Below are 25,833 nucleotides of genomic sequence, written 5' to 3'. Positions count from 1 at the left end.
AAAAATCTGCAAGAGAGAGCGTTTGATTCTTTGCACCATAATTCGTTAGAATTAGAACTGGAAACAGCCAGCGTTAAACATCATCTCTTAGCATAGAGAGCCCCAAACTATACACAATACAGGACGCTATTTACCACAAAGCTTTTTAGTTGAATGGTTAGACGTTTGGCTTTGAACCGTATGGTTACCAGTTTGTGTCAAGCCCTAAGCTTGAGCAAAAAGGTGGCAGACAATGTTGCTACTGTACATGCAAGTTGGTTGTGAAACTTTGAGTAACTATGGTAGTTCACAAGAATTGCCAAGGTGTAGATAGACATTGAGTTCTGATGCAATCTCAGCCAAGTACATTTATCACAACTGCTCCAAGATGAAAGAGTTAAGTGTGTGGGAACATTCAGACATTGAAAGATCAAAGTAAAGAGTTATTTGTAACAATTAATTTAATTTATATTTGCTAATGTCATGTCACTGTACAGCCTTTATTCCCTTGATACCCCTGACTGTACTCTTTAGTCTTGTGACATGAAAGTATTTAACTTTCACATTGTCTTTACTTTTTACTATATGTGCTGATTTTATTTTTAATTATTCAACTGCATTTTCTGTTTTAACTGTTTTATATATATATATATATATATATATATATATATATATATACACTGAGTGTACAAAACATTAGGAACACCTGCTCTTTCCATAAAATAGACTGACGAGGTGAATCCAGGTGAAAGCTATGGTCCCGTATTGATGTAACCTGTTAAATCCACTTCAATCAGTGAAGATAAAGGGGAGACAGGTTAAAGAAGGATTTTTAAGCCTTGACACAATTGAAACATGGATTGTGTACTGTATGTGTGCCATTCAGAGGGTAAATGGGCAAGACAAAAGATTTAAGTGCCTTTGAACGGAGTATGGTAGTAGGTGCCAGGCGCTCCGGTTTGAGTGTGTCAAGAACTGCAACGCTGCTGAGTTTTTCACGCTCAACAGTTTCCCGTGTATCAAGGATGGTCCACCACCCAAAGGACATCCAGCCAACGGCAGGCCAGTGGTCGAAAACGGCTCATTGATGAAAGAGGCCAAAAGAGGCTGACACGAATTGTGCAGAGCAACAGACGGGCAACAGTTAGTCACTCGTTGTACCTTGACACGAATGGGGTATGGCAGCCGACGACCTAACAGAGTTCCACTTCTTTCAGCAAAACACAAGAAACTGCGGTTGCAGTGGGCTAAGGAACGAAAACACTGGACACTGGAGGATTGAAAAAACATTGCCTGGTCTGATGAATCCCGGTTCCTGCTGTTTCACACTGATGGGAGGACAAGGGTATGGAGAAAACCACATGAGTACCTGCATCCATTATGCCGCGTGTCAACATTGCAGGCTGGTGGTGGTCGTGTGATGGTGTGGGGTGTATTTTCATGGCACACATTGGGCCCCTTGATAAAAGTGGAGCAATGTTTTAATGCCACAGGATATATGAACATCATTGCCAATCAGGTGCATCCCTTCATGGCAGCAGTGTATCCATCTGCTAATGGATTTATTCAGCAGGATAATGCCCCATGCCACAAGGCTAGGATTGTCCAGGAATGGTTCCACGAACATGACAGTGAATTCAGCTTACTGCAGTGGCCTGCCCAGTCACCAGATCTCAATCCAATTGAGCATCTGTGGGATGAGATGGAACAAGCTATTCGGAGTAGAGATCCGCTACCAGCCAACTTGACACAACTGTGGGAAGCATTGGAGTCAACATGGGCCAGCATCCCTGTGGAACGCTTTTGACACCTTGTAGAGTCCATGCCCCAACGAATTGAGGCTGTTCTGAGGGCAAAAGGGGGTGCAACTCAATATTAGGAAGGTGTCCCTAATGTTTTGTACATTCAGTGTATATATATATATATATATATATATGAAAGTACATTTAAAATAAAGGTTACTCATGAGTTGACCTGAGGCATAATCAGTCTACATGCTTGAGACAAGAGATGGATGGGAATTTAACTAATACATGGCAATTTAACTAATATAATTTAACTAATACATGGCAATTTAACTAATATATTGAACTATAATGTTTTTATTTCCATGTCAGTGAGTAGATTTGTATTGTACCAGTTGTAATTAACTAGATAAGTGTGCTCTCATGATGGAAACCTGCACATTTCATGTAAAAAAAAAAAAAAAAGACGACGACCTCCTAGGTATATAGTTAAACCACAGGTCAATAGTTAGCAGTGCTTTAAAGGTTGCTGCCCTTTTGATCTATGCACGTATGTAGTATCTGGTGACCGCATTGGTATTTCCAAACTGGTCCTGACTTTTAACAAGCCAATGTACAAGATTTACTATGGACTGAGTCTTGGTGGAAGTCTTTGAAATAAACACACTTCCAGCTGTGCATTGTACTCTAAGTACAGTATATGTCAGTCAGTATGTAATCTCTGCACGGTTGACCTTTGCTAATACTCTACTTTTATAATCCAATTTCAAGAGGAATGTGGAAAAAAAGTAATCTGTCTGCCTTTGTACCTGCTTACACATTATCTGGATAATTTGGCTGTGTTGGTTGCTGGGTTCAAATCCTTAAATGTAAGAAAGACTGGCTTATAAATCACAGAGGAAGTGCTCCACTGCTGTGATTCTCTCCTGTAGTTCACTTGTGAAAGACGTTTTTCATTTACCAGCAGTAACGTGGTGAAACTCTCAGCCAGGTATCTGAAACAAGTATCCTGCAAGAAATACTGCGTGGTTTAAAATGCAGTTGGATGACATTTCTGCTGTCAACTGATTACAGATTTTTAAAAGAGATGTCATTAAACAGATACATTTCTCACAGAATTCAAGACATGGAATAGTATTGTGTTAAACATGTGCCTCAGGAAATGTGTGCAGTTATTCTGAGATTTTAATAACTTTACTAATTTAATTGAATGTGCAGTCACTGTTGCAGAAACCTATTTTTAGGGTAAAACAAATTCATACCAGACCTAGTCACTCTGCACTGATAGTAAATAGACAATGCACCACTTATTTGAAGACTTTGTATATACACAGTATAATAATGCCACTATCATTATTGCTGAAATCGAACGTCAGTGTTACACATTACTATTTCTGCAATGGTACGATACAGAGTCAAGCCTTTGGAATATAAGCAATTAGCAGCATGCTTGAAACAGTTTTGTATTTTAAAAGAGACTGAGAATGCTGCTGTGGTTGTAGCCACATCAATGCTCCCTCCTTCAACAACGCTGATGCTCAGAACCAGCCAATCAGATACTAGAACCGCAAGCACCGTCTAGAATTTGTTGTCTTGTGTGTAACCTTTTAATACAAGTAAGCAACTACATTATGACCAGTTTGAACTTAAAAAAAGAACTAAGATAGATTAGCACTAGAGAAACTAAATGATAAATCAGGATTTCCATTACATGAGAGTAGATGTTAAAACTTCATGCTGATTTGAACTCGGCTCTCGCCAAGATAATTTGTGGGGAGGTGGTCACAGCCACTTCCTGTCTGCGGCACTGGGATGCATGTAACTGTTGCATGTAATTTCCAGCCGGCCTCGAGCAGGTAGCCGTCGGGAACCCACGGACGAGACCTCCAGCCAAATTTATTTTTCACTCGGGCCCTGAGTGCCCACCACAGTCATCGGGCCCTGAGCGCCCGTCACAGTTCATAAATCATCCGCAATTGCTATCATCATCATTCATTGCGAATTCTCCGTGCTGAAAATTACATTTCCATGCATGGGCTTTTTGTTCGAACAAGCGCCTGTTAGGAATTGCAAACTATATATGCATTTTTAAAATGAATCATTCATACAATTGAATTGTGATAAGAGGATTGTAGAGCTTCTTCAGAATTTAGCAATGTGTGAATTTACAAATGTGTAGATTAATGCATTTGCAAAACAATAGTTTTTTTTTTTTTAAATCATCAGTTTTCAGGTAGTTGTGTTTGTGTATTTAAGTGTATCGCAAGCTAACCACAAATGAATTATATAAAAGAACTTTAGACATGGTAGAACTTTAGCAGCGGAATGGGTCCATATCAGGAATCACATTAAATGATATGCACTTCATTTTTAATTCCCCAATCCATGCCAATTGTTTCATGTTTAAATATCACCCATAGTTTATGTATTTCAATTATTAACCACAATTAGCTGTAAAATTCTTAAAATAGCATTAGTATGTTATGGGGCATTGGTTTGAACTTAAGTCTAGAATAGTGGTTGTAAAAAAAAACATTACAATCAATATATATATATTACTGATAATAAACTATCAAAGTCTTCTGTTTTCTTCCTGTGGAAAGTTACCATAAAATAATATAAGGTATGCAGAAGATATACTGTATTTATCTAAGAATTTATTCAAATCAATCACCATAGAAATTCACTACAGTATGTAAGCAAAGCCTTGGCGTAAATGTTTCTGTCATTAGAAAAGTATTTTAAACATACTGTTACAGTATATTGTGCTAATATTTTTATGTTGCTTAACTATATTGAAGACATTCCCACTGTTGCACTGAATAATACGGGGATCTGTACAGTATTTCTAATCACACAAAGGTACTTAAATGCAGTTCCCATACCCCAAATATACTTCTTTTGAGTTGTGGTGGGGGCATACTCAAAACAATGTGTTTTTAGCACTGTTGAGTAGTGGTTAGGGCTCTGGACTCTTGACTGCAGGGTCATGGGTTCAATCCCAGGTGGGGCACATTGCTGTTGTACCCTTGAGCAAGGTACTTAACCTAGATTGTTGCAGTAAAAACCCAACTGTATAAATGGGTAATTGTATGTAAAAATAATGTGATATCTTGTAACAATTGTAAGTCGCCCTGGCTAAGGGCATCTGCTAAGAAATAAAAAATAAAATCGAGAGCTGCATGTCTGTCCTTCGACAGAAATAATGTGTGCAGAATGCAAGGCCCTTCAAGTACGGAGAGATTCATCGTCTCATGCAGGGTGTTTCTTCCATGAGATGTGAGCTCTCCAGTACTGCTCTACCCATGCAGTCCCACACGCCCTGACCTCTGAAGTCTGTGAGCAAGGGAAAAGATCGCTCATCGAAATAGTGCATTTGAAAGCAAATTAACAGTAAATGTACTAAAAGGCAAACCATTTGCATTGTTGTTTTATATTTCTTATTTACTTAAACACCAGTTACTGTATACACTCACTGTGCAAAAGTCTAATACTGATGAATACAAATAATATAACATGGGTAAACTGTTATATTTCTGTAGTGCTCCAACACCTGTATATTAAAAGAGCAACGTTTATATGTAGTACACTATGTAAAAGAAACTCACCCACTCGCGTTCGTGCTCCTGTAAAATTACAACCCAGGACAAGAGCAATTGATTTTTACAGCGCGGTTGCGCTATTTTTAATAAACACAAAATCAAACAAAACAAATCAAACACAAAATAAACACTTAACTCCCCTTGGAGCTCTAACTCAACTTTCAGGAACACCCTGTCTAACATGGGACAGCTAAGCTGTTTCCCCGTACTTACACAAAACACAAGTTTAACACCACACTTACTTTTTTTTTTTTTAACTCTGGCTACTCGGAAACAGAGCACCTCTTCTGCCTCCTTCTACTCAACAGCCTTGAGCAGACTTACTGTTCCTCTTAAATACCCTGCACCTGGTCCCAATTTAGCAATAGCTACCAGGTGCAGGGGATAATTAATAAAAACAATTAACAAATTAAATGAAACAATAAAGCAGTACAAACAATAAAACAATTAAATAATAACCCAACGTGCATTTTCACATGTTTTTTTTTTCTTCTTCAGGAAGGCTTTAACCCCCTCCCTGCTATCTCACAACTATTATTATTATTTGTTTATTTGACAGACGCCTTTATCCAAGGCGACAGGAAGAGCTATTAAATCATAGAAACCCACAGTTCTTTTAGCCTGTAGCCAAGAGCGGATCTATTCTCTTTGTTGAATCCAAACTAAATCAATTGATTCTGCTCCAATTAATACTTCAAGGGAAATGTTACCTTTTCAAACTATTATCCAATCTATTCACTCTACTGCAGCCTCCTCTATTTCTCTCTGAAAAAACCCTTCATGGTAATCTTAATAACTTGAACTTGATGAACAAGATGTGACAATGCTAGACGGACAGAACTGTGTAAAAATCTGGTAATGTTAACTGTACATCAAGTTAGAACCCTGTAATCCCATACTCAGAGTAAAGTAACTAAATGGGTCTATTGTTGCCGATTTCCATGCTATTTTGCTGTCTGTTTTAAGTAGTGTCTGACCTTGGCATTTTGAAATATGATACTTTACCTTGTGTCAAGTCATGCATGAGGAATGCAGTGTAATTTGGAAAAGTGTGAACTGGCATTTTCCCCCCCAGATATAATGATAACATTCGTATGACATTAGACGTGCAGGCTCCTAACTATTTATAGTCTCACTTCCTATTACTATTAATGCTCGGTTAAACAGACCATTTTCTGAGCTGAATGTCTATTGCGATTTTTTTTGGCAGACGAGAGCAACATTTAACTTTAGAATTGAATCTGTTTATGGTTTTGAATATATTGAACCAATGCTCCTGAGGAACAGGGTATCATCCCAATTATACCCTCACCACTTTTACAGTGTTGTGATTTTCCGTTTTGTTTCAGGTGTACAAGTAGACAGCCATGGCAGACAGGAACACATTACAGTGTTTATGAGCGTTGCACTAGCCAATGGGCTAGTGCAACAGTGGGCTTCTATGATATACAGCCAAGCTAAAGCCAAGTCAAGTCAAAGGCTTGAGCAAGGCCAATGGCAGTTCAGTTTTGTGTATATGGTTTGCATTAACCCAGGGTACGATTACAGGGCAGGTTTATAAAACATGGGGGGCTGGGGTATGGTTGAGCCATCTAAACAAAGAAACTGACGAATACAACATCCAAATACCTTTTCCATGGAAAGTTTAGACAAAAGAATAACAGGAACACAATTAAGTGCATAAAGTCAGTTTATTTTCAATATTCATTTCATTTGAAAAATATAAATGCTAAAATAATTAATTTCACTTGTGTTATTTTTTTTATTCTAAAATGTCACAATAAAAAGCAATGAGAACATGGTCAGTTATTAATATTCTAGTACTACGTTTATGCTTCATATTGCAGTCATTTTAGAATAAGTCATTTGATCTTTTCATTTGTCAAACATGCTCATACATTTAATTCTCATTTTTAAGATAAACTACCCCCTCCTCCATAAATTAAGTGTCATCCATATGGTTAATATGTGTATCAAAGTGCACTCTATAGTACAGAACTAACAAGGTGCAAAAAAAAAAAAAAAAACATGGAATCAGGTTTATGTAAAACACAAAGTAAGGATACAAAAAGCATGATGCCTGAAACACAGAGTTACAGTGTGTTTACAGGATACAGTAGTAGACAGACAGCATTCCTTATTCAGTTAAAATCAGGATGATGTCACCATTTGTGGTAAGATTAACACATAATAATCAAATATGAAATAAAGGGAAAATCACTTCTGTTATTTAACAAAACTTAAATACATTTCTGGATCGTCCTTTTACGTCTTTTAAGCCACTTAGGTACACTCTTTCTATATTTGTACAAATCAAGTATTAATTATGAGAAACGTCCAAAAATAGACTACAAATATAATTATTATTGCAATACCGCAAAACACTTTGAAAAGGTTTTTTTACCAAAAAGTGGCACTCGCTAAAGCAGTGTGTGAAGAGAAATTCAATCCCATAATTCAGGTGCTTCTCAGCACTGATGCATTGCTTTTGGTTCACCAATAATCTAACAATACTGTATTGAATTGATCTATGTGATTAAAAAACAACAATAAAATACAATCAGCATCAATCTCTTCATGCTGGCACAGACCAGAGAAATCATTATTTTACAATTAAAACTTATTTTAATACACTTAATCTTAACAATTATATTATTTCTATATCACAAATATTGTTTTTCATATAATACATTTAATCTCTCTGAATATTGTGTTCCAAAATCATTTTAAAAAGACAGAAAACGAATGTTAATACTCCTATGTCCTATGCAGTGCCCTTAAAACAATAATAATAAAAAGAATAAAACAAAATAAAAGTGTTCACTATGTTTGTTTTTTGGTTTGTTCCCCCCCCCCCTCCACATACCTGGCATCTAAAAACAGAGGTAGAACTAAGAAACAGGTCAGATTATTTTTTTCCTGCTACAGGAAAATGTAAGTATTAAAAATAAGTAAAACTGCAGGTTAGGCCTCAAAGTCCATTGCCATGCATGTTGAGAAACGACTACCTGAAATGTAAATACAAGCTACGGCATCACATACAAATGACATTTTGCATAGTAAGGGATATTCAAAAGCTGACTGGAAGAGGCAGTGCTTCACATGAGCAAGGGGTGAAAAACAAACACAACAGTTTCTCACATTTTAAAAAAATTGTCTAGGTATAACAGTAGCATGGCACCCACAGTGCAAAAAGAGTTAAAACACATTGTCTTTCCTGGTTAATTGCTGTCCAGCAGGTGGTCAGTTTATTCTATTAGCAGAAAACAGCACTGAGGGGGGAAAAATAAATAAATAAAAAGTGTCTTGATCCTTCCAAGCATCTCACCTTTGGGAAAGTGTGATATAGTGTGCGTTTTGATTGTATTGGAAAACATATTGTGGAAAGGTTTTTTGTTTTTGTGTGAGAGCTGGCTGGTAAAGGTCAGCATGTACAAAGTGTGTAGATTACAGAGATGTCTCGGATCCCCGGCTCCCCCAGAAGAAACCATTGTCTTCAGGCTCCAGCTCTATTCTAATCTGAGGCACAGTTCTCGGAGGGCTGAAAATAAAAGAAGAATATATATTATTATTTTTTTTTTCTTAGCAGTCACCCTTATCCAGGGCGACTTACAATTGTTACAAGATATCACATTATTTTTTTTACATACAATTACCCATTTATACAGTTGGGTTTTTACTGGAGCAATCTAGGTAGACTACCTACAGCAGCAATGTCCCCCACCTGGGATTGAACCCACAACCCTCTGGTCAAGAGTCCAGAGCCCTAACCATTACTCCACACTGCTTCCCTATTATATATAAATGAATACGTATCTCTGTGAAGGCAAAGGGTTGAATATTTATTAAATCAAGTAATGAGTATAAGTAAATAAAAAATGTAAACACATAATGGGCCATATTCTCAGAGAGAATTCTTTAATTATCTCCAGTTTTTTTAAGAGGTGCACACCTGTTCATTTTACAAAACTACAACCAAACTATGAAGTTACAGACTTCAAGTCCTCTTAAGAACCGTTCTGTTTTTCACTTTGTAATGTGAACATTATTATTTTTTTCCTTTCAGAAACAGTTAATTTAAGAATGGAGGAAACACTTTGAAAATATCTTCCATTGGATGGTGATAACATCAACTGTTTATATATCGACAGAAACATTGAAACAGTGGCCCTTATTTATACAAGTCAGGGAGCATTTAAAGACTATGTCTAACTAAGCTGTTCCCTAGTAGTTTTGTAACAATCACTTTACAATCACAAAATTATTTTGACGTAATCCCAGTTTCATTCTCTCAAGAACTAGCTGCAGAATAGGAGAAGAACTGATTTCCCCAAACGCGTACAAAGTCTTAATCTTGTGCTACCATTGCTGCCCCAAGCTCACTGGTAAAGCTTGTAATTGGCTGCACTTATATAAGCCAGTCTGCCCTTGGCTATATCTGTCTTGAGGATTAGTTGCAACCACAAGTAGTTTAAACAAAGAGGATATTAAAACGTACTTAAATATTTAGGTGTGTCTGTTGGTATCAGAACGTTTCTTTATTTATTTTCTCATTACAGTAATGTTTTATTTTCTTATTGATACAGGTTTTCTTTTTTTGCTTTTTTTGCAAATGTGATTTTATGAATTGCCAACAAGCTAAATGGGCAAATCTGTCATCTACAACTAGAGCTTTTTAAATGCTAGCAATTCAAGGAACCTGGACTATCTCTATAATATATTACATTCAAAATAATTTGAGTTTACAAATTGCAAACCTAATTTATGTAACTATTTTGCCTATTCAGCTGTCTTTGTATTAGTATAAAGCTATACAATTGTGAATGTTACAAACAAACAAAAAAACATATATGAATAACCACATTATAGTTCAATAATTTAGTCAGCAATATCTACAAAGTTACTTTTAATGCATTCTACATTTCTTCTTGGTACTTCTATATAAAATATTGATGGAGCATTTAGCATTACATTATACTACCTGTACACCCAAACAATTGTGTTACTATTAATGAATGTGTGTGAGCTTTGATTTTGAATGCTGCCAGAACCACAAAGCTGCTTACCTTGACATAGAGTTAGACTTTATGAAACAAATCCGTTCAGCACGATGTGTGTTGCTCAAGGAAAGATGGTGTTTTTTCTCCTGTGGAACAGAAGACATATGGTTTTAACGATTACGACATGCATGAGTAAACGTCCTGCTTAGCACACATGTCGGGGTAACTATTTATGGAATATCCAGTGCTCTCCAATTGAGCTTACATCACATGTAACATTCCATCACATGTAACATTCACATGTAACATTCCATCACATGAAACAATCACATGTAACATTCCATCAAATTGCTGCATGCCAAAGAAAACTCCCCTTTGGAGGAGAGAACATACTACACATAAAAAAAATACAAATAAAAATCATGGGGAGAACACCAGATTGAAAATACAAATGGTTTTGAAATGTTTTAACCTGATGGAAAAGAAGCAGAGTGTTTGAAAGTGATACTAGTTTTGCATAGTGATGAATTTCCTATGTAAGAAAATGGTGTTGCACTAAGTTGAATAACACTCAATTTATCTGCAGTCGACATTAAAAAGAAAGAGGATTTCTCAAAAGAATGAATCAAAAGCATTTACCAGTATTTAACCAGATGAAAAAACAGAAATACAATACTCTGAAATAGTTCTCACATGAACATTGTGTACAGCCTAGCTCAACAGACAGCTACAATGCACACGACAGTAGTGTGGATGTTAAAATGTTTTATATTATTCCAAGTTAACACTTCTTAGTCTTCTGATCTGTGTGAGAACCTTTTTTTAAAATGTTTTCATTTATTTTTAATTGCAACACAATAATTCATGAAAGACTCCTCTATTCAAAATCAAAGTTTTATCATTTACATTTATCTTCATATGTTCAGTTATATTATTTAAACATTATGATCTTTGACTGAAGGCTTTTTTTGTGAAACATTTTCTGTACATCTTGTGAGATCATGTACCATTGAGAGATAGAGGTCATAAAATTAGCAATTCTATTTTTTTTTTTTTTAAAGCTTACATGGCTATTAAACATTTGGGTCAATACCTTTCAAGGATTCTTTACAAAGCAAGAATACTTTATGCAAGGTCATTCCATGCCAAATGTCATACTGTCACGCAATCAGGTCTACTCATTGTATGTATGGGGGATGCCCCTATACTCAAAATGTGCTTGTACTGTAATTGAAGTCAGTGAGCTTGGCAAAGAGTTAATGAAAAAGAGGGGAAAAATCAACAGTGGACCAAAAGGAGCAGTTAGACACCAAGATAGCCATGTGAGAGAATTTGTGTGAAGCAGAATTAATCTCACGATGGAGGGTTAGGCAACAGCAAGAGACCTATTGATAGTGAGAGGAAGGCAGTTAGTGTCAGGCACAGAGTGGACGACACAGCCTGACGAGTATGACATATAAAAGCCACGGCCAGGGGATGAGTTGACAGTGATGGTAGCAAAGAGGATAAGGCGCCTTGCTTCGGCCTTCGTCCAGTCAGGCAGGTTATGAGTTCGTCCTACTCACGCTCTGAGGTTTTGCTGCCACTTAGGAAGGGCTCTTGCTCCATCATGTCCATGGGGATTTTAATGCTGGGAACATTTTCTTTGAACGGATAATCCGACTGTGGAGGAAAGGTTTACAAAGGCTTAGAAAGCAGTCACTGTGATCCAAGCACTGCTGGCACTCGGTCCCTTACTTTGTGGTAGAAGGCACACAGGAATGATGGAAAGACCTGCATTATTGACAGATACTTCAGTTATTACATTTCATTGAAAAGGCACACCAAAAAAAGTTAAATGAATGAAAAGCAGTAGGGCAAACTTTTTTTATAAAGCATTACATTATGCTACATTAATTCATTGGACAGTATGTTCTAGTGAACTACATGCTGTAGTCTATTAAGCAGCTACTTTAGGTGTAGTGAGTGACCCCACGGTATATCCTAGCAATGTCACTACAAGACAGATTCGGAAATGCATGTCAATATGCATTATTTGCTGGGCTTAGTCATATCCTATTAGGCAGCAGTGTGGAGTAGTGGTTAGGGCTCTGGACTCCTGACCGGAGGGTCGTGGGTTCAACCCCTCGTGGGGGACACTGCTGCTGTACCCTTGAGCAAGGTACTTTACCTAGATTGCTCCAGTAAAAACCCAACTGTATAAATGGGTAATTGTATGTAAAAATAATGTGATATCTTCTATCAATTGTAAGTCGCCCTGGATAAGGGCGTCTGCTAAGAAATAAATAATAATAATAATAATAATAATATCCTGTCTCTGAGAAATCAATACTTTACAATTTATGGTGAGATGAGGAGTACTTTGCCTATGAATACATTTAGGGAAGCACACAAGGGATTTCGTTCTGAAGTGGTCGCAGAATTGTAGCCTACTTGGATCAGACCTGCATGTCACTTTGATCTTCTCATCTTAACTGATATATTGCTTTACGATAAATCACATGGAATATATGGGGGGTGGACATCTCCCAAGTTGAGGCCTTAAAAAAATGCTAAGATGCTAAACATGGAAGCAGGGTTATTCTTACACTGTAGCCCTGAGCTGCATGAAGGTCCAACACAGACTGACAGGTATGTACATAAGAAGAGGCCTGCACTCACTAGCACCATTAACACATATTGTACAATAAATAAATCAACTGTTTCCAATAAAGGTTTCTTACATCGTCAATGTCACTGTCTATGCTCCCTTTCTTCTTCTTCTTCTTCTTTTCATCTTCCTTCTTCTTCTTGTCTTTTTCTGGAATGACGTCATCCAGGAAGCTGAGGTCATGCTGAGAGAAAAGGTAGTCCATAGCCTTCCGCACAGCCACGAGGGCCAGGATCTGTATTGACCACAACACAGATCTGTTACCCCAAACCCATGGAAGGCTGGCCCGCATCCAAATATAACATTAACACTTTACCTCAGCTTACATTTCAAATCCAAACATTAAAGGTCGTCAGTTACTTTAGGATTACTGTAGAAGACAACCAAACAACTGTATTGTTCTGGAATGGATCAAACATCTACACATATTTAGATGAATACTTGTGAGTACCACGTATTCTTCTGGTTTCACAGACCCTGATTAGAACTAATCTTGGAGTAATGTTACCTTAGGTAAGTTAGTCCAAGATTAGTGCTAATCGGGCTCTGTGAAACCAGCTGACTGTCAACTAAATAAAGCATAACCTTACTATGCACTATTAAAGTATTATCTAGTGCTCCTCTTCTTGGTTTTTAAGTTCTTAAAGCAGCTAAATTCCCAACAGTCAAAAAGAACAAGGTTAATTAAATCAAAAAGTTCTGTATACTGTGCTTTCTGCTCAGAACAAACTATAATTAGTTTTAACAGTTCATGGTGACCTTTATTTGGCAATGTGCTAGATGGAAATTAATCTGCGGTACAGCACTTACCATGACTGGGAAAATAATGGCAGCCACGGTTGACTTGAGAATCCATAGCAGGGCCAGGCAGAGCACCTGAATGAATGTAAACAAGTGGATTCGACGAAGTGGCACATGCCGCAGGTAGATAAAATCCGGCTGATGTTTAGCTGGCATTAAAAGCAGCTGCAAGCGATCCATGAACTAAAAACACAAATGCTTGTTATTAATGAGAAAATGTGCTTCATCCCTTTGAAAAAACACCACCATGAAGATGATTATTTAAACCCCACAACAAAGATGCACACAGAGAATATTTCTTACACAAGACTGCTAATATGCATGCAAGTCTAGCTGCCAGGAAATGTTGATCTTTCATGAGAACCTAAACTCAAAGTTGAGTTTGCTTGATGATGCTTTTGTAGCATTTTACTTGACCTACTTAGTAAATACTGGTTACCATAACAGTATGTGGAAAAATTGTAACAATCATTACAAATTGGCAATAAACAAACGCAGAATGAAACAACAGGGTACTCTACTGAAAATATACTATGGTGACGTCTTTTTAATGTCTTTATTAGTATAAAGTAATTAGATAAGTAAACTGTAGGTACAAGTGGAAGTATAGCATACAAGCATGCAAGGGCACCTCTATTTACAAGTTTATATAAGTTTATAGCTATTAATCAATTGAATAAGCAGAGTTCTGCGGCTATAATTCAGTACAGATTTCTTAAACTACTGTAAAGGCTATTAATAAATTGACCAACACATGAAGTTGGGAAATAAACTCAAGTTTGGGATGTGTAAATCAAAATAGTCAGAATGAATGAAATGAGCTGGAACAGCAAAGACATTCAATCAAGATATATGGCAGGTAGACTTTAGCGTTTGAATGAACTGGTTCTGTACAGTAAATATCTTTGGTTTTATTTCTGTTTAACATGCTATACCCGTATAATTTTAGAAGTGAAGTTAATACAGCTACTCCATGAATATGTAAGCAGTGCACTGAGGAGACCAAGTCAACTGCATGGGCTGTAAACTGTGTACAATTTCAGTTCATGTTATGTGCTCGGAATAACAAGCATTAATTGCTTGAATAGTATTATTCTTCTGTGCAGGAGAATAAATGGCGATGTTAATGTTCTTACTGATTAACTTAATCATGTGGAGAGCTCTCCCCATTCCAACAAATGCATGTACAAAATGTATTTCCATTATCAACAATAATACCAATTATGTACAAAGGAACTCTGAACACCACCTGAAGTGTATGACTGTATGATGAATATGTCTGGATCTAAGCCCTTACCGTCTGAACTAATATTCAAACTCATTAAAGAAATCAGCTACAGTAACTATCCTGTGATCATTTTTGCATAAAAACAAGGCCTGATCAGCAGCACTTGCTCCCTGGTTAATGATTACTTGCTCCTGAGCGCCCTCTATGCAAGTCACAATGTAGAATCTGTATGATAGTCTCTCACCTGCACATTATTCAATGAAGCAACACCCATGTAGAGGAAAACTCCATAAAGCACCGGCATTGGGATGAACTGGAAAAAACCAGAAGAAAATCATTAGAGTGACCAAATTAACTGTTTAAATACTACTGTACAACATTATTTATAATCCATAACCTGTACAGGTGTGCTTTTCTCTGCTTTGCTAATGTCCTTGCTAGTACATCAGTTGTGGGTTTGTACCCCACAGCACAGGTAGTCTGGGCAAGCTTTTCAATCCCTCTTTAAATGCGTTCAGTAAACAAGGAGGCTGTGTGGTCCAGTGGTTAAAGCGCTTGTAACCAGGAGGTCCCCGGTTCAAATCCCACCTCAGCCACTGACTCATTATGTGACCCTGAGCAAGTCACTTAACCTCCTTGTGCTCAGTCTTTCGGGTGAGACATAGTTGTAAGTGACTCTGCAGCTGATGCATAGTTCACACACCCTAGTCTCTGTACGTTGCCTTGGATAAAGGTGTCTACTAAATAAAACTAATGTAAAAGCTGTACAAATTCACTAACTAAATCTGGCCACAAGGAGGCAGACAGTACTTGATAATATAGTAAGGTGAAAAGCTGAAATCATTGCAGTGACTAAATATATTTATACCAATAAAATTATGTTCAGTTATATTTTTAAGTAAAAGAAACAAAAAAAAAACTAAAGTCACTGCATTTGTGTCTTTGATCATACAGTACTTTAAACATAACAAGCGAGAACCGTGATTCACCCGCAGTAAGAGATGGACGGTATAAACTCCCACACAATAACCTGACATTCAAAATTTCCCCCAATCACCAGTGCAGTGATCAAAACAAACAAGCGTGTATGCGGTTAAAAATCTTGGTCACACTTTATACTGCATGGCACAAATTAACATTAAATGGATATGCAATTGCATATTAAATGAATGTTAAATTAATATTTAATAATATGCAATAGCTGGTTTCCTGCTAAATGTTAACCAAATGTCGAAACGTAATTGCATATCACATCCATTTATATTACGTTTTGTTACCCTTGAAAATATGCAATAATTTCCATTGTTTACATGGTTTTAATTGAAAATACAGTTAATCAGACTTAAATGTTAATGGAAAGTAACAAGGAATAATTGAACGTAAATTTAATATCAATTGCATATCTATTAAATATTAATTTAACATTAATTTAATATGCAATTGCATATCTATTTAATATTAATTCATGCCACACAATATAAATTGTTACCAAAATCTTTATTACACTCATTACACTAATAAAAAAAGATGTATTAAAACCTATGACTGTAATACAAAGTACAGTAATCTGTCGCGTATCCGGCTGCAGTGGGACCAGAGTAAGGGCGGACATGTAAAAAGACTGATAAATGAATCCTGTTTTAAATCCCATTACACACAGCTGTAACAATTACTGTGCTATATTATTATTGTTTTGAGATTCAGCTATTATTAGAGAGCTCCCCTAAATCTCTCGTTTAGAAAGATAAGGTATTAATGCTTGTGACAGAGTAGCCGTCTGTCGTGTGGGTGTGTGCATTCGCTGCTGAGTTACAGACAGGAGATCAAGACGGAGGTTGAAGTTGATACGCCCCCACGCAGGCGAACAGGATTTATTTACATATTGTAGCGCTGAGCTGCGGGGTTTCCAGGATATAATGAGACAGAGTTGCAGTTCAAAGCAGTAGGAAACATCTGTATTTTTTTTTTTAAATGTAGCTTTTAGTGAGCAATGGTTTTCATTCCTCTCCTCTCACTTGCAAACTCAACCTCTCTTAACTCTCTCTTAATCTAAGTTCTCCTGCCACCAGTCATTTCCACACACACACACCCACCCAAGTCCCTCCCCCTTCCTCACTCATTGGTCCAACACTCCCTATTTCTGACAGGTCATGTCAGACCTGCTCCCACCCCCTCAATGACGCACTCACACACAGACAGTCTCTCAACTCTAAGTCACAAAAGCACCAAAATACACAAAGAACGCTAACAGATCTGAACAAGAATAACACAGTTTACAAACACATTATTTACATGGTATTCCCATCCCCTTCACCAGTCCATAATCAGGTCCACTCCCACATTGCCTTGCAAATCAGCAGATACACGACAGATTACTGTAAGTGCAAAAAAGTAATGCAAGTGCAGAAATGTACAGTACAGGTAGGCGATATTACTGCAAATTGCTTCCAGCGAAGAACTCTGTGATACGCATCTGGACAATCTTTTTTTGCAAGTATAGACGGCAAACTTTCAGCGTCTTCTAAAAAATCCCAATTTGGTTCTATATCCGGATGCTGCTCTATAGCACGGCGCTGTGTTACAATCGCAGCACACACGCTTACATCATGGGTGTGCGCTTCACGCAGAGCATCCTGAACGTCAAGGTAACACAGCTGAAAATTCTTCCTCTGACATCCCCTCTGGTGTTGTCAGTTTCAGTTTCGGTTGTATTTTCATCAGTATTCTCCTCCTCAACTACAGAAACCCCAGCTTTTTGAAGCAACATTGCATTGTTTGCTGACTGACAGAGTTCCAATCATTCGCAAGCGCACGGCATCTAACAGAGACATTTTATTTACACTGAATTTTCGTGCTGAAAATATTTTAAATGACAAAACAGTGGACCTACAGCAGCAATGTTGAATTGTATTTGACCAGTCAAAAAATATCTTAACTGGACTTCTTGAATATTTAGCATGACTATGTGCTGTGCTCTACCTTTGAATTTTAAGCAGGCCTAATCTATCTACCTAATGTTAATAATGCCTGTAATTTCACCCCTATATATTGTTAACAATGGGGTTTAATCTATAGTACAGTGTGTCAGATGACGTTTAATAGATGTGTTTGTTGCTTGTTCAAAGCAAGACTTTCTTTAACAAGGACTACCTGGCATGTATCTAATATTTAAGAAATCAAACATACAAAACACTAAACAACTTACTATCTAGTTCTCCACTTCCTGCTTTACCCTCAAACATGAAAACATCTAATTCTGTGTTGCAAGCACATTTTGGTTAGGCTTTCCTGTTGGACCTTTCAAGTATTTCCACCTAGGCAATGTTAATGTAGCTTTTACCTATGAAATAATGTAGAAGTATACCTTCAGGATTGGAGCCATGAAGACAGACACACCAGTCAGAAGGAAGACAATGGTCCCAGTGACTCTTTGTTCCCTATAAATACACAAAGCTTTGTTCATCATGATACAATAGGGTTGTTTTCCTCTTGAAAAACAAGGCTGGTTTAGCAAAATTACTTTTATTTCACATAATCAAGACCACACTTTAAGAGTATTTTAATAGCTAAGCGTCTTTCTCTGTATGGAAGTAGAATATGCTAAGGTAATAAGCTACTATTGTACAATTTCTGAGAGATTTTGTAGTTCCAAAATAAAGCATGCTTATTTTTCCTATTTAAAACAATATCATCGCTCAGATTATATTGATTTTCTCACACTACATCCACACAGTACAGGATCCCATGTTATTTGGTTTTGCTGACAGTTACTGTACTGGAGCATCTTAGCCAACTGAAATAAAGCCAGAGGCTCACTTCAGAGTGCATTCATATTCAGTACTTGTTAAATTGCTCTGGTACAAGCAGGAAAAATGTACGGCTGCTCCTACACTTGTCGAGGCACTTTTCCTAGCCACTTGTGACATTAACTGTTTGCATTCTATAAGCTTTTGAGCTCAAAGACTTGACAGAGAATATTTGTCATAATTAGTGCTTTAGTGTGTTCACATGTACATTATGAGGTAGGTAAAAATCACCAAGGGATCAATCACAAGTACTCAGATTGAAGTAGCTTCAAATGTCATTTGATTTGTTTTGTTTTTATTTGTTTTTTCACCTATTTCATGTTATTATTTTTACATTGTTCAGACTGGTTCCGAGCTCCAACATGCCGGGTCTGATACAGAGAAAATTTATAAAAATGAAATACTGAGAATTCCAAACTCAGAAATACTTCTGTATACGTACAATAATCTGCATACAAATAGTGCTTCTCTTACCTAACTCCCAAAAACTTGGGTTGCTCTCCAGGTGCTGAGGTTTCTGTCTCCATTTTCAAGCTGTCAATGTGGGCAATTGAGATCACAGTAGCAGCAACGTACCAGGGCAGTGCCATGAATGAACACACTATTATCAGAATGGCTACCCAAAAGAGATCCAGATGGTAGCCAGCACCTTTCTGTGAAAATGAAAAAACAGGATTATCTAGAACAGTTTGTAGTTTAGTTAGACAAATGCCATGAACTATTTTCCTTGCTTTAAAGATGGTTTAACTAGTAGATATTGTATTTTACAAAATAAAATAAAATAAAAAAAACTTTTTTAAACTATAAAACATCATCAAGTTTGAGGGACATCATGCATGACAGGGTGTCAGGTTTGACACTGCATGAAAGTTGTTATTGTGAATCACTTTACAAATGAATAATTTTAGTATGCCCCCCTTTGCTGCATATTACATTTCCTCAATGATTATGTTTTTATAATGTCTCACTCGCTACAGTGCCTCAGCAGTTAAAGCTTCTCATTAAAAAACACTTCCAAAGATTCGGTTTATATGCAGCGCTTATCTGCCTTCCATCACAATCCTAACATTGTGCTATTCTGCCACATCATTCAAGATATTGTGAGTGACACAGCAGAGATTTGGATATGTTGCAGTCACAAGAAAAGCCGGGGAACTGCCAAAGCCAGCTTTAAAATGAGAAAATGCACACCATTACGAGCCACTCCAAAAGAATTACTGTGTGTTGCCTCCTGCTAATTGCACATTATGGAAACATGAAACATACTTAAGATATGCAGATTAGAAAACAGCAGGCATACAATCCCATTAAAAGGAGAGAGGAATTAGACAAGGCTGAGATGATTATGTCTGGCATGCAATATTTTGTAAGACCAAAAGGTATTTTAAGTTTCAAATGTAACTGATAGTGTAAGGTAAGAGAACAGCCCTGCTAAATAAGCCTTGCACAGATTTAACTGTGTGGAGCTGTTGTACATAGGACAATCTGCAATGTAAATATTCTAATTCACCCTTCCTAAGTGGAGTGAAGCTGGTTAGGCACAAGGTAATCAGATAGATCTTTATATCTTGAGCAGTAATGTCAAAATACTCAATCCAATGTTAAAGACACCTGCTGTTACTACAGTATATGAACCATGTCTGAGGACAATTACCTACAGACATACAGTTTGCAAGTTGTATTATGATAATATAACTCGCTTCATTTACTATTTTAATGCCTTGCTTCTTGCTGAAAATGACACTAAATGCTTCATGTCTTTGCTGAGTAGAAAGAGTACAGGACACTTGCAATTAAGCACGCAGCACCATCTTGTGCTAGCTGTATTGCTCCCTCTTGTCCGGATTACCCACCTTGAGCTTGTGTTCTTTCCTGTTGACAATGACAGCTGTGATCTGTTGGTCCATGAAGATGAGGATGGTGACTAGCAGTGCTGGGAGGGCAGCTGCCAGGTAAACCCACCAGGGATTGCCTCCGAATGGAGGGACAAACCATCCTCTATTTGGGCTTGTTGGCTAAAATGAAAAAAAAAATGAAAAGGATCATTAAACACAAAACAACTTACTGTAAAAGATCAGGTGCAGTAACTCCACAATGGCCATTAGCAGCAGTGTTTGGTGATCACTTCTAATGTGCTATTGAACTACATCAGAGCACCCAGCTCAGGTGAACATCTGAGCTCAGAGTCAACAAGGGCCAGAGAGCAGTTCTGAACCTAAATGACTAAGGGAAGGGGGCAGGATCAGAACCACAAGCACATCACAGGAGTTTCAATCACAGACAGCAACTGACAAGCATAGTAATACTGTTTAAAATTGGTAATCCATATACGCAGCATAAACAAAAACACTAAAGATCCCACATTTCTGGCTGAAGTAACTATGGTGAGATGGGCAGTTACTGAACTACCCATAATTCTTCCAAAGACAAAATTCTGTCGATTAACAGTTCTCACATGATATCACATATACAGAAGCCATGAAAAAAAAAAAAAAAAAAAGCAGCTTAACTTACCTTGAATTCACTTGGCACAATAAGCTTTGGTGTGTCCACCCCAACCAATGCATCAACTCCACAGAAAATAAGAATGGACAAGACAATGGCAAAGTCACTGATAAGCTTCCTAACCTGAAATTACAATGAATACTATTATGATGTTTCGACGTTGTGCTGTTTCACTACTTATGTTGGAAGCTTTCTTCTCTGGTATGAAGAGATTTGTTAACATTTCACAGAGTGGTTTACAATACAGTTCCAGAAGTTGCAAGGTCTGCATTTTAAAGAAAGAAATTAATTTTTATTTACAATAAATATGATCTTTTTTCATGGGAAGGCCTTTGGTATAAACTTATTTTGATTATTCATTACTGTATTAATATAACAGTTAGCCATTACTTACAGTACCCATGATGTCACTTTACCTAGTTTAACTAGAATTGCTGCACAGCATTGTCACCAGTTTAAAGCAAGGCAAACTGCCCAATAATGCTGTTATCATGTCGAGTATATGATTGTACTTAATAAGTAAACTCTGTTTGTTTTTACAACTTGACCTCATCTCTGTTACGGTTATTTTTCATCCACATAACTTTGGGTTACACATCATTAAATAATTGTGTAATTATTTAAACCTTTTGTATATATCCCAAAAAAAAGCCCTATATGTGTGTGTGTGTGTGTGTGTGTGTGTGTGGAGGTTATAAGATACAGAGACAAGTTCATATTGTCATCAGAATGTTGTACCTGAGAAATCTGTTTAATAAAGAGTGCAGTTCCACAGCGAGCTAGTAGTATGAGCGCCACTGTATGCCCTGAAACAAGATCTGCAATGAAAATTGCTACTTGCAGCTGCTGTCTGGCAGTCGCAGGTTTCTGGTGAAAATCGACAGCCCTGCAGAAGTTTTATGAAACCCTTTTTTTTTTTTTAATTTGCAAGGTGCATGCTATTGCGAATCATCGCAAATCACTTTTATGAAACGGGCCCCTGGTATGTTATTTAAACAGTTGTAGCAACACGTGGGGATGTTTCACAGTTTTTTTTTTTCAGAAACCAGCTAATTACTCTTCAGCATCATATTTTCACTGTTTCAAGTAATATGCTGTTATCTACCTAAACATAACTTAATATAATGTGTGTGTTACAAGTCATTGTACCATATACCTGATGAAATATCGTTTTTGGTTTTTAGAAGGGTACATGTATCAAATAATCCCAAATAAAAGTTTTTCACATAACACACACAAATACTAACCAGCTCTGTGTTCTACAAATACTTGTTTACAGGTTCTAATACATATGCTTTGTGCCTATCTCAATGCAGACCGCAGGGGCATCAAAGACATTTATATGCCACTAACTGCATGAAATATGAGCAACTTACTGACTGATCTACTGGCAAAAAAACTGTAATCGGCTAATAGCAATGAAACAGAGCCCTGGTGTTGAAATTTCATTTCATTTACTGCTTGTTGTTGGAGATACCTTACATAGGACGGATTTTGGAATGTGGAATCTAATCCCAAATTATGAATGCCCAACTAAGAAGACTATGTTTTAATCTACACGACTCTTTTATGAATAAACTATGTATTAATTAAAAAGTACATCTCTCTACAGTGTAGGTATATTGTTTCCTAGTAATGTTTTTGGGGAGGTTTTTTTGTATTATTATTATTACCTAGCTTTTAATGCACTGATGAAATTATGTGGGATGTTCCCTGTTTCTATGGTGCAGCAGTGCGTGGTGTGGCATGGACTCTATGGCCACTGTAACTAATCTCACATTGTACCTCTTGCCAGGTCTGTTAGTAAATTATACTTTCATTGTACTTATCGCAGGTTTAGTTTCATTGGGCATTTAACAACCTCTTTGGTTTCCACTTCCTCAAGTGTCCTGCATTGCACAGCTGTCCTCCAAAACGGTCAGAGTTGACCTGTCAACCTTTCAGATGTCACCACAAGTAAGCAAGTCATTGCAGCGTGTTCTCTTTGTTTATTGCATGATACCGAAGAGTAGCAGTGGGGTTTCTTTTAAAACAGCGCAGTATTTTAAGTGTTTATAAACATTTTTTCAAGTTAAACAGTGTTGAAACAGGTGAAAAAGGTTTCTCTTGATTACGAAGATTGCTAAAATACTACAGTAAATTCAACCAACGTGCCTTCTGAAAACATTCAGAATAATTAGGTTTGTCAAATATGCAACCAGATTGCAAATCCCATGGATTCCATGGGCATGTACCAGTTCTGTTGAATGAGCTATTCAATAGTGCATAATTGTTTCCTGTATCCTGTGTTTAAGGAAATGTCTTCTATTGCTCACTTAAGCCGAATGACCTGTCAGATGAAAATTTGTCCCAGTTGCTATTTCATCAATAAGTATTTACTGTCCAACAGTTATGACCACTGAACGTCTCATTGCCTTCCTCTGTTTCTACGTGCGACGATGCCATAATATTATAGTCAGTGGCATTGAAATATCAGGTATACAGAAACATGGAAATAAGAAACCCATGACAACTCTTACCTCTTCAGTTGACAGACTGTTCTTAATGTGTTAAAAATATGAGCGAGCACACAATAGTGAGTAATGTTAGTGAGACAGAAAAGTGGTAATCAATCATTAATGGAGGATTCGGTACACATGATAAAATACTTCTAGATTACATTACTGTATTCCACATGATCCCACATGATTACCCAGCAATCAACAGTAAGTGTTGTATTGCGGTGTCAATCCAATACTGAAATTGCACTAAATTGCTTTAAATAATACAAAAATAGATTTATCAAAGGATAACTATGGCCAAATGTTTTTTTTTTCAACCAACACTTAAAAAAGAGGAATCATCAACTATTTCTGCAGAACAGAAAACTGTCCCAGAAAATACTGAGGTAAATGGAACTTGGATCAATGCATAAAAGAAGCAAGGTCGAAGATGGGAGCAATTCAGTTTCACAAAGATATGCAGCTGAAATTCAAGATTGCAGTGACTTACAGTCGTGGGGAAAAATTGGCTGGTTTTGAACTTCTTCAAACCCATGGAGACAGTGTAGGTGCCAAAGAAGAGGATAAAGGACATCAGGGCGATGTCTGGAACATACTTGCAGCTCTTTCCAATGAGCTCCCCACCATACTTAATACACTCCTTCTTTGACAGGGAAGACCAGGTTGCATTTAGGAGCTACAGCACAAAAACACATATAAAACAATAAAATATAAGAAAAGAGCACAAAACCGAAGAGCAGAGCAGAGAAGGCACGCTATATTCCGATTAACACTTCAGCGTGCATAGATGACCCTACATGAAAACACTGGCAGACATTTAGTGAATTCCAAGGATATTAACAAATAAAACTTCATAAATAAAAAGAAAAGTGTAGGAATCTATAGTACTTGCATTTTCAGGTATTTGCTGAATAAGCATTTGATATTGCTGATGGCTACAAAAAAAACTCTGAATATGGTGTCAACTCATTGTCACTTTCTGTCACCCATTTTTAAGAAGAAAAAAAAAAAACAGGCTCACAAAATATGTAAGATAGGAAAACACCTCAGGGCCGAAATGTGCCCCAACATTAATTGTCCATTACTGTCGCCTGATACAGTCAACACCGTTAAGTGTACTACTGCAAGAATATATGCTTCTTGAGTGCGAACAATATTGAATCGACCCAGTTTAATTAGCAGGATGCATTTTTTAACACCTGTAAAAGTTGACAATTTGTCAATTCTTTATTCCGGTTTTATTTGATGATCAACAGGGCATATATCAACTCATTATACATGTAACTGTATTGACCCTGCCTCTACACAGTAATGGCATGGAACCTTTCAGAGTCAACATGCCCCATTACGGCAAATCAGTGCAAGCTTAGTCTTTGTTCTATCTAAGGAAGTTTTAAACACAACTGAAGACTGTAAGAATCCAGCACTGACAGGCAGCAGAAGTATTTAAAAGCATACCCTACACATTCACCTCAATATATCCTCTTTATTATAGAATCATCAGGACTTTTAGAAGAAACTTACCAAACCAGTGTTATTGAAAAGCCAAGTAGATGACGCATCTGATGTCTCAGTTAACAGTCCCGAGCTATTGTCTAGAAGAAAGAAAAATATTTTATATATATATATATATATATATATATATATATATATATATATATATATATATATATATATATATATATATATATATATATATACACACATACACACACACATACATACATACATACACACACACACACCAGTATATCTGCATGTTAAATGCTGACTTGACTTTTCTTAAACATGGTTTAAAAATGTATTTTCAAATAATGGTTATTGACCTTAATAGAGAAGCACTCTTTCTGAGAGTAACCATTTACATCATCAAACTGACGTCTTTTGAATTATGGATATATTATACAAACATTTCCATCCTATGTACTGTAACTACAGTGTTAGATAATAACATGATATCAATAAAATAATAAGGCTGAAGGTGAATTGATACATGATGCTGAAAATAAAATACAT

General features: G+C 36.8%; 1 protein-coding gene across 9 annotated transcripts in view; it reads right to left on the bottom strand.

Moving 5' to 3' along the window:
- Window positions 1-6,998: 6,998 nt before the first annotated feature.
- The window catches only part of LOC117973232 (electrogenic sodium bicarbonate cotransporter 1), a 91,337-nt gene continuing 72,502 nt past the window's right edge, over window positions 6,999-25,833 (bottom strand). For 6 of the 9 annotated variants that reach the window (XM_058989869.1, XM_058989871.1, XM_058989879.1 and 3 more), the window contains 11 exons: window positions 25,342-25,412; window positions 24,308-24,493; window positions 21,326-21,439; window positions 20,665-20,826; window positions 19,286-19,464; window positions 18,370-18,442; window positions 15,250-15,318; window positions 13,787-13,960; window positions 13,050-13,211; window positions 10,393-10,472; window positions 6,999-8,867 (listed from right to left, as the gene is read on the bottom strand). In XM_058989869.1, coding sequence (XP_058845852.1) covers window positions 8,774-8,867; window positions 10,393-10,472; window positions 13,050-13,211; window positions 13,787-13,960; window positions 15,250-15,318; window positions 18,370-18,442; window positions 19,286-19,464; window positions 20,665-20,826; window positions 21,326-21,439; window positions 24,308-24,493; window positions 25,342-25,412 — 1,364 coding nt within the window. In that variant the 3' untranslated portion in view covers window positions 6,999-8,773. Of the gene's footprint in view, window positions 8,868-10,392; window positions 10,473-11,891; window positions 11,989-13,049; window positions 13,212-13,786; window positions 13,961-15,249; window positions 15,319-18,369; window positions 18,443-19,285; window positions 19,465-20,664; window positions 20,827-21,325; window positions 21,440-24,307; window positions 24,494-25,341; window positions 25,413-25,833 lie in introns of all 9 variants that reach the window. The other 3 variants (XM_058989876.1, XM_058989885.1, XM_058989886.1) reach the window with 1 other exon arrangement.

This window comes from Acipenser ruthenus, chromosome 2, assembly GCF_902713425.1.
Source record: "Acipenser ruthenus chromosome 2, fAciRut3.2 maternal haplotype, whole genome shotgun sequence".
Classification (NCBI taxonomy): Eukaryota; Metazoa; Chordata; class Actinopteri; order Acipenseriformes; family Acipenseridae; genus Acipenser; species Acipenser ruthenus.
This window is presented reverse-complemented; position numbering and strand designations above follow the sequence as displayed.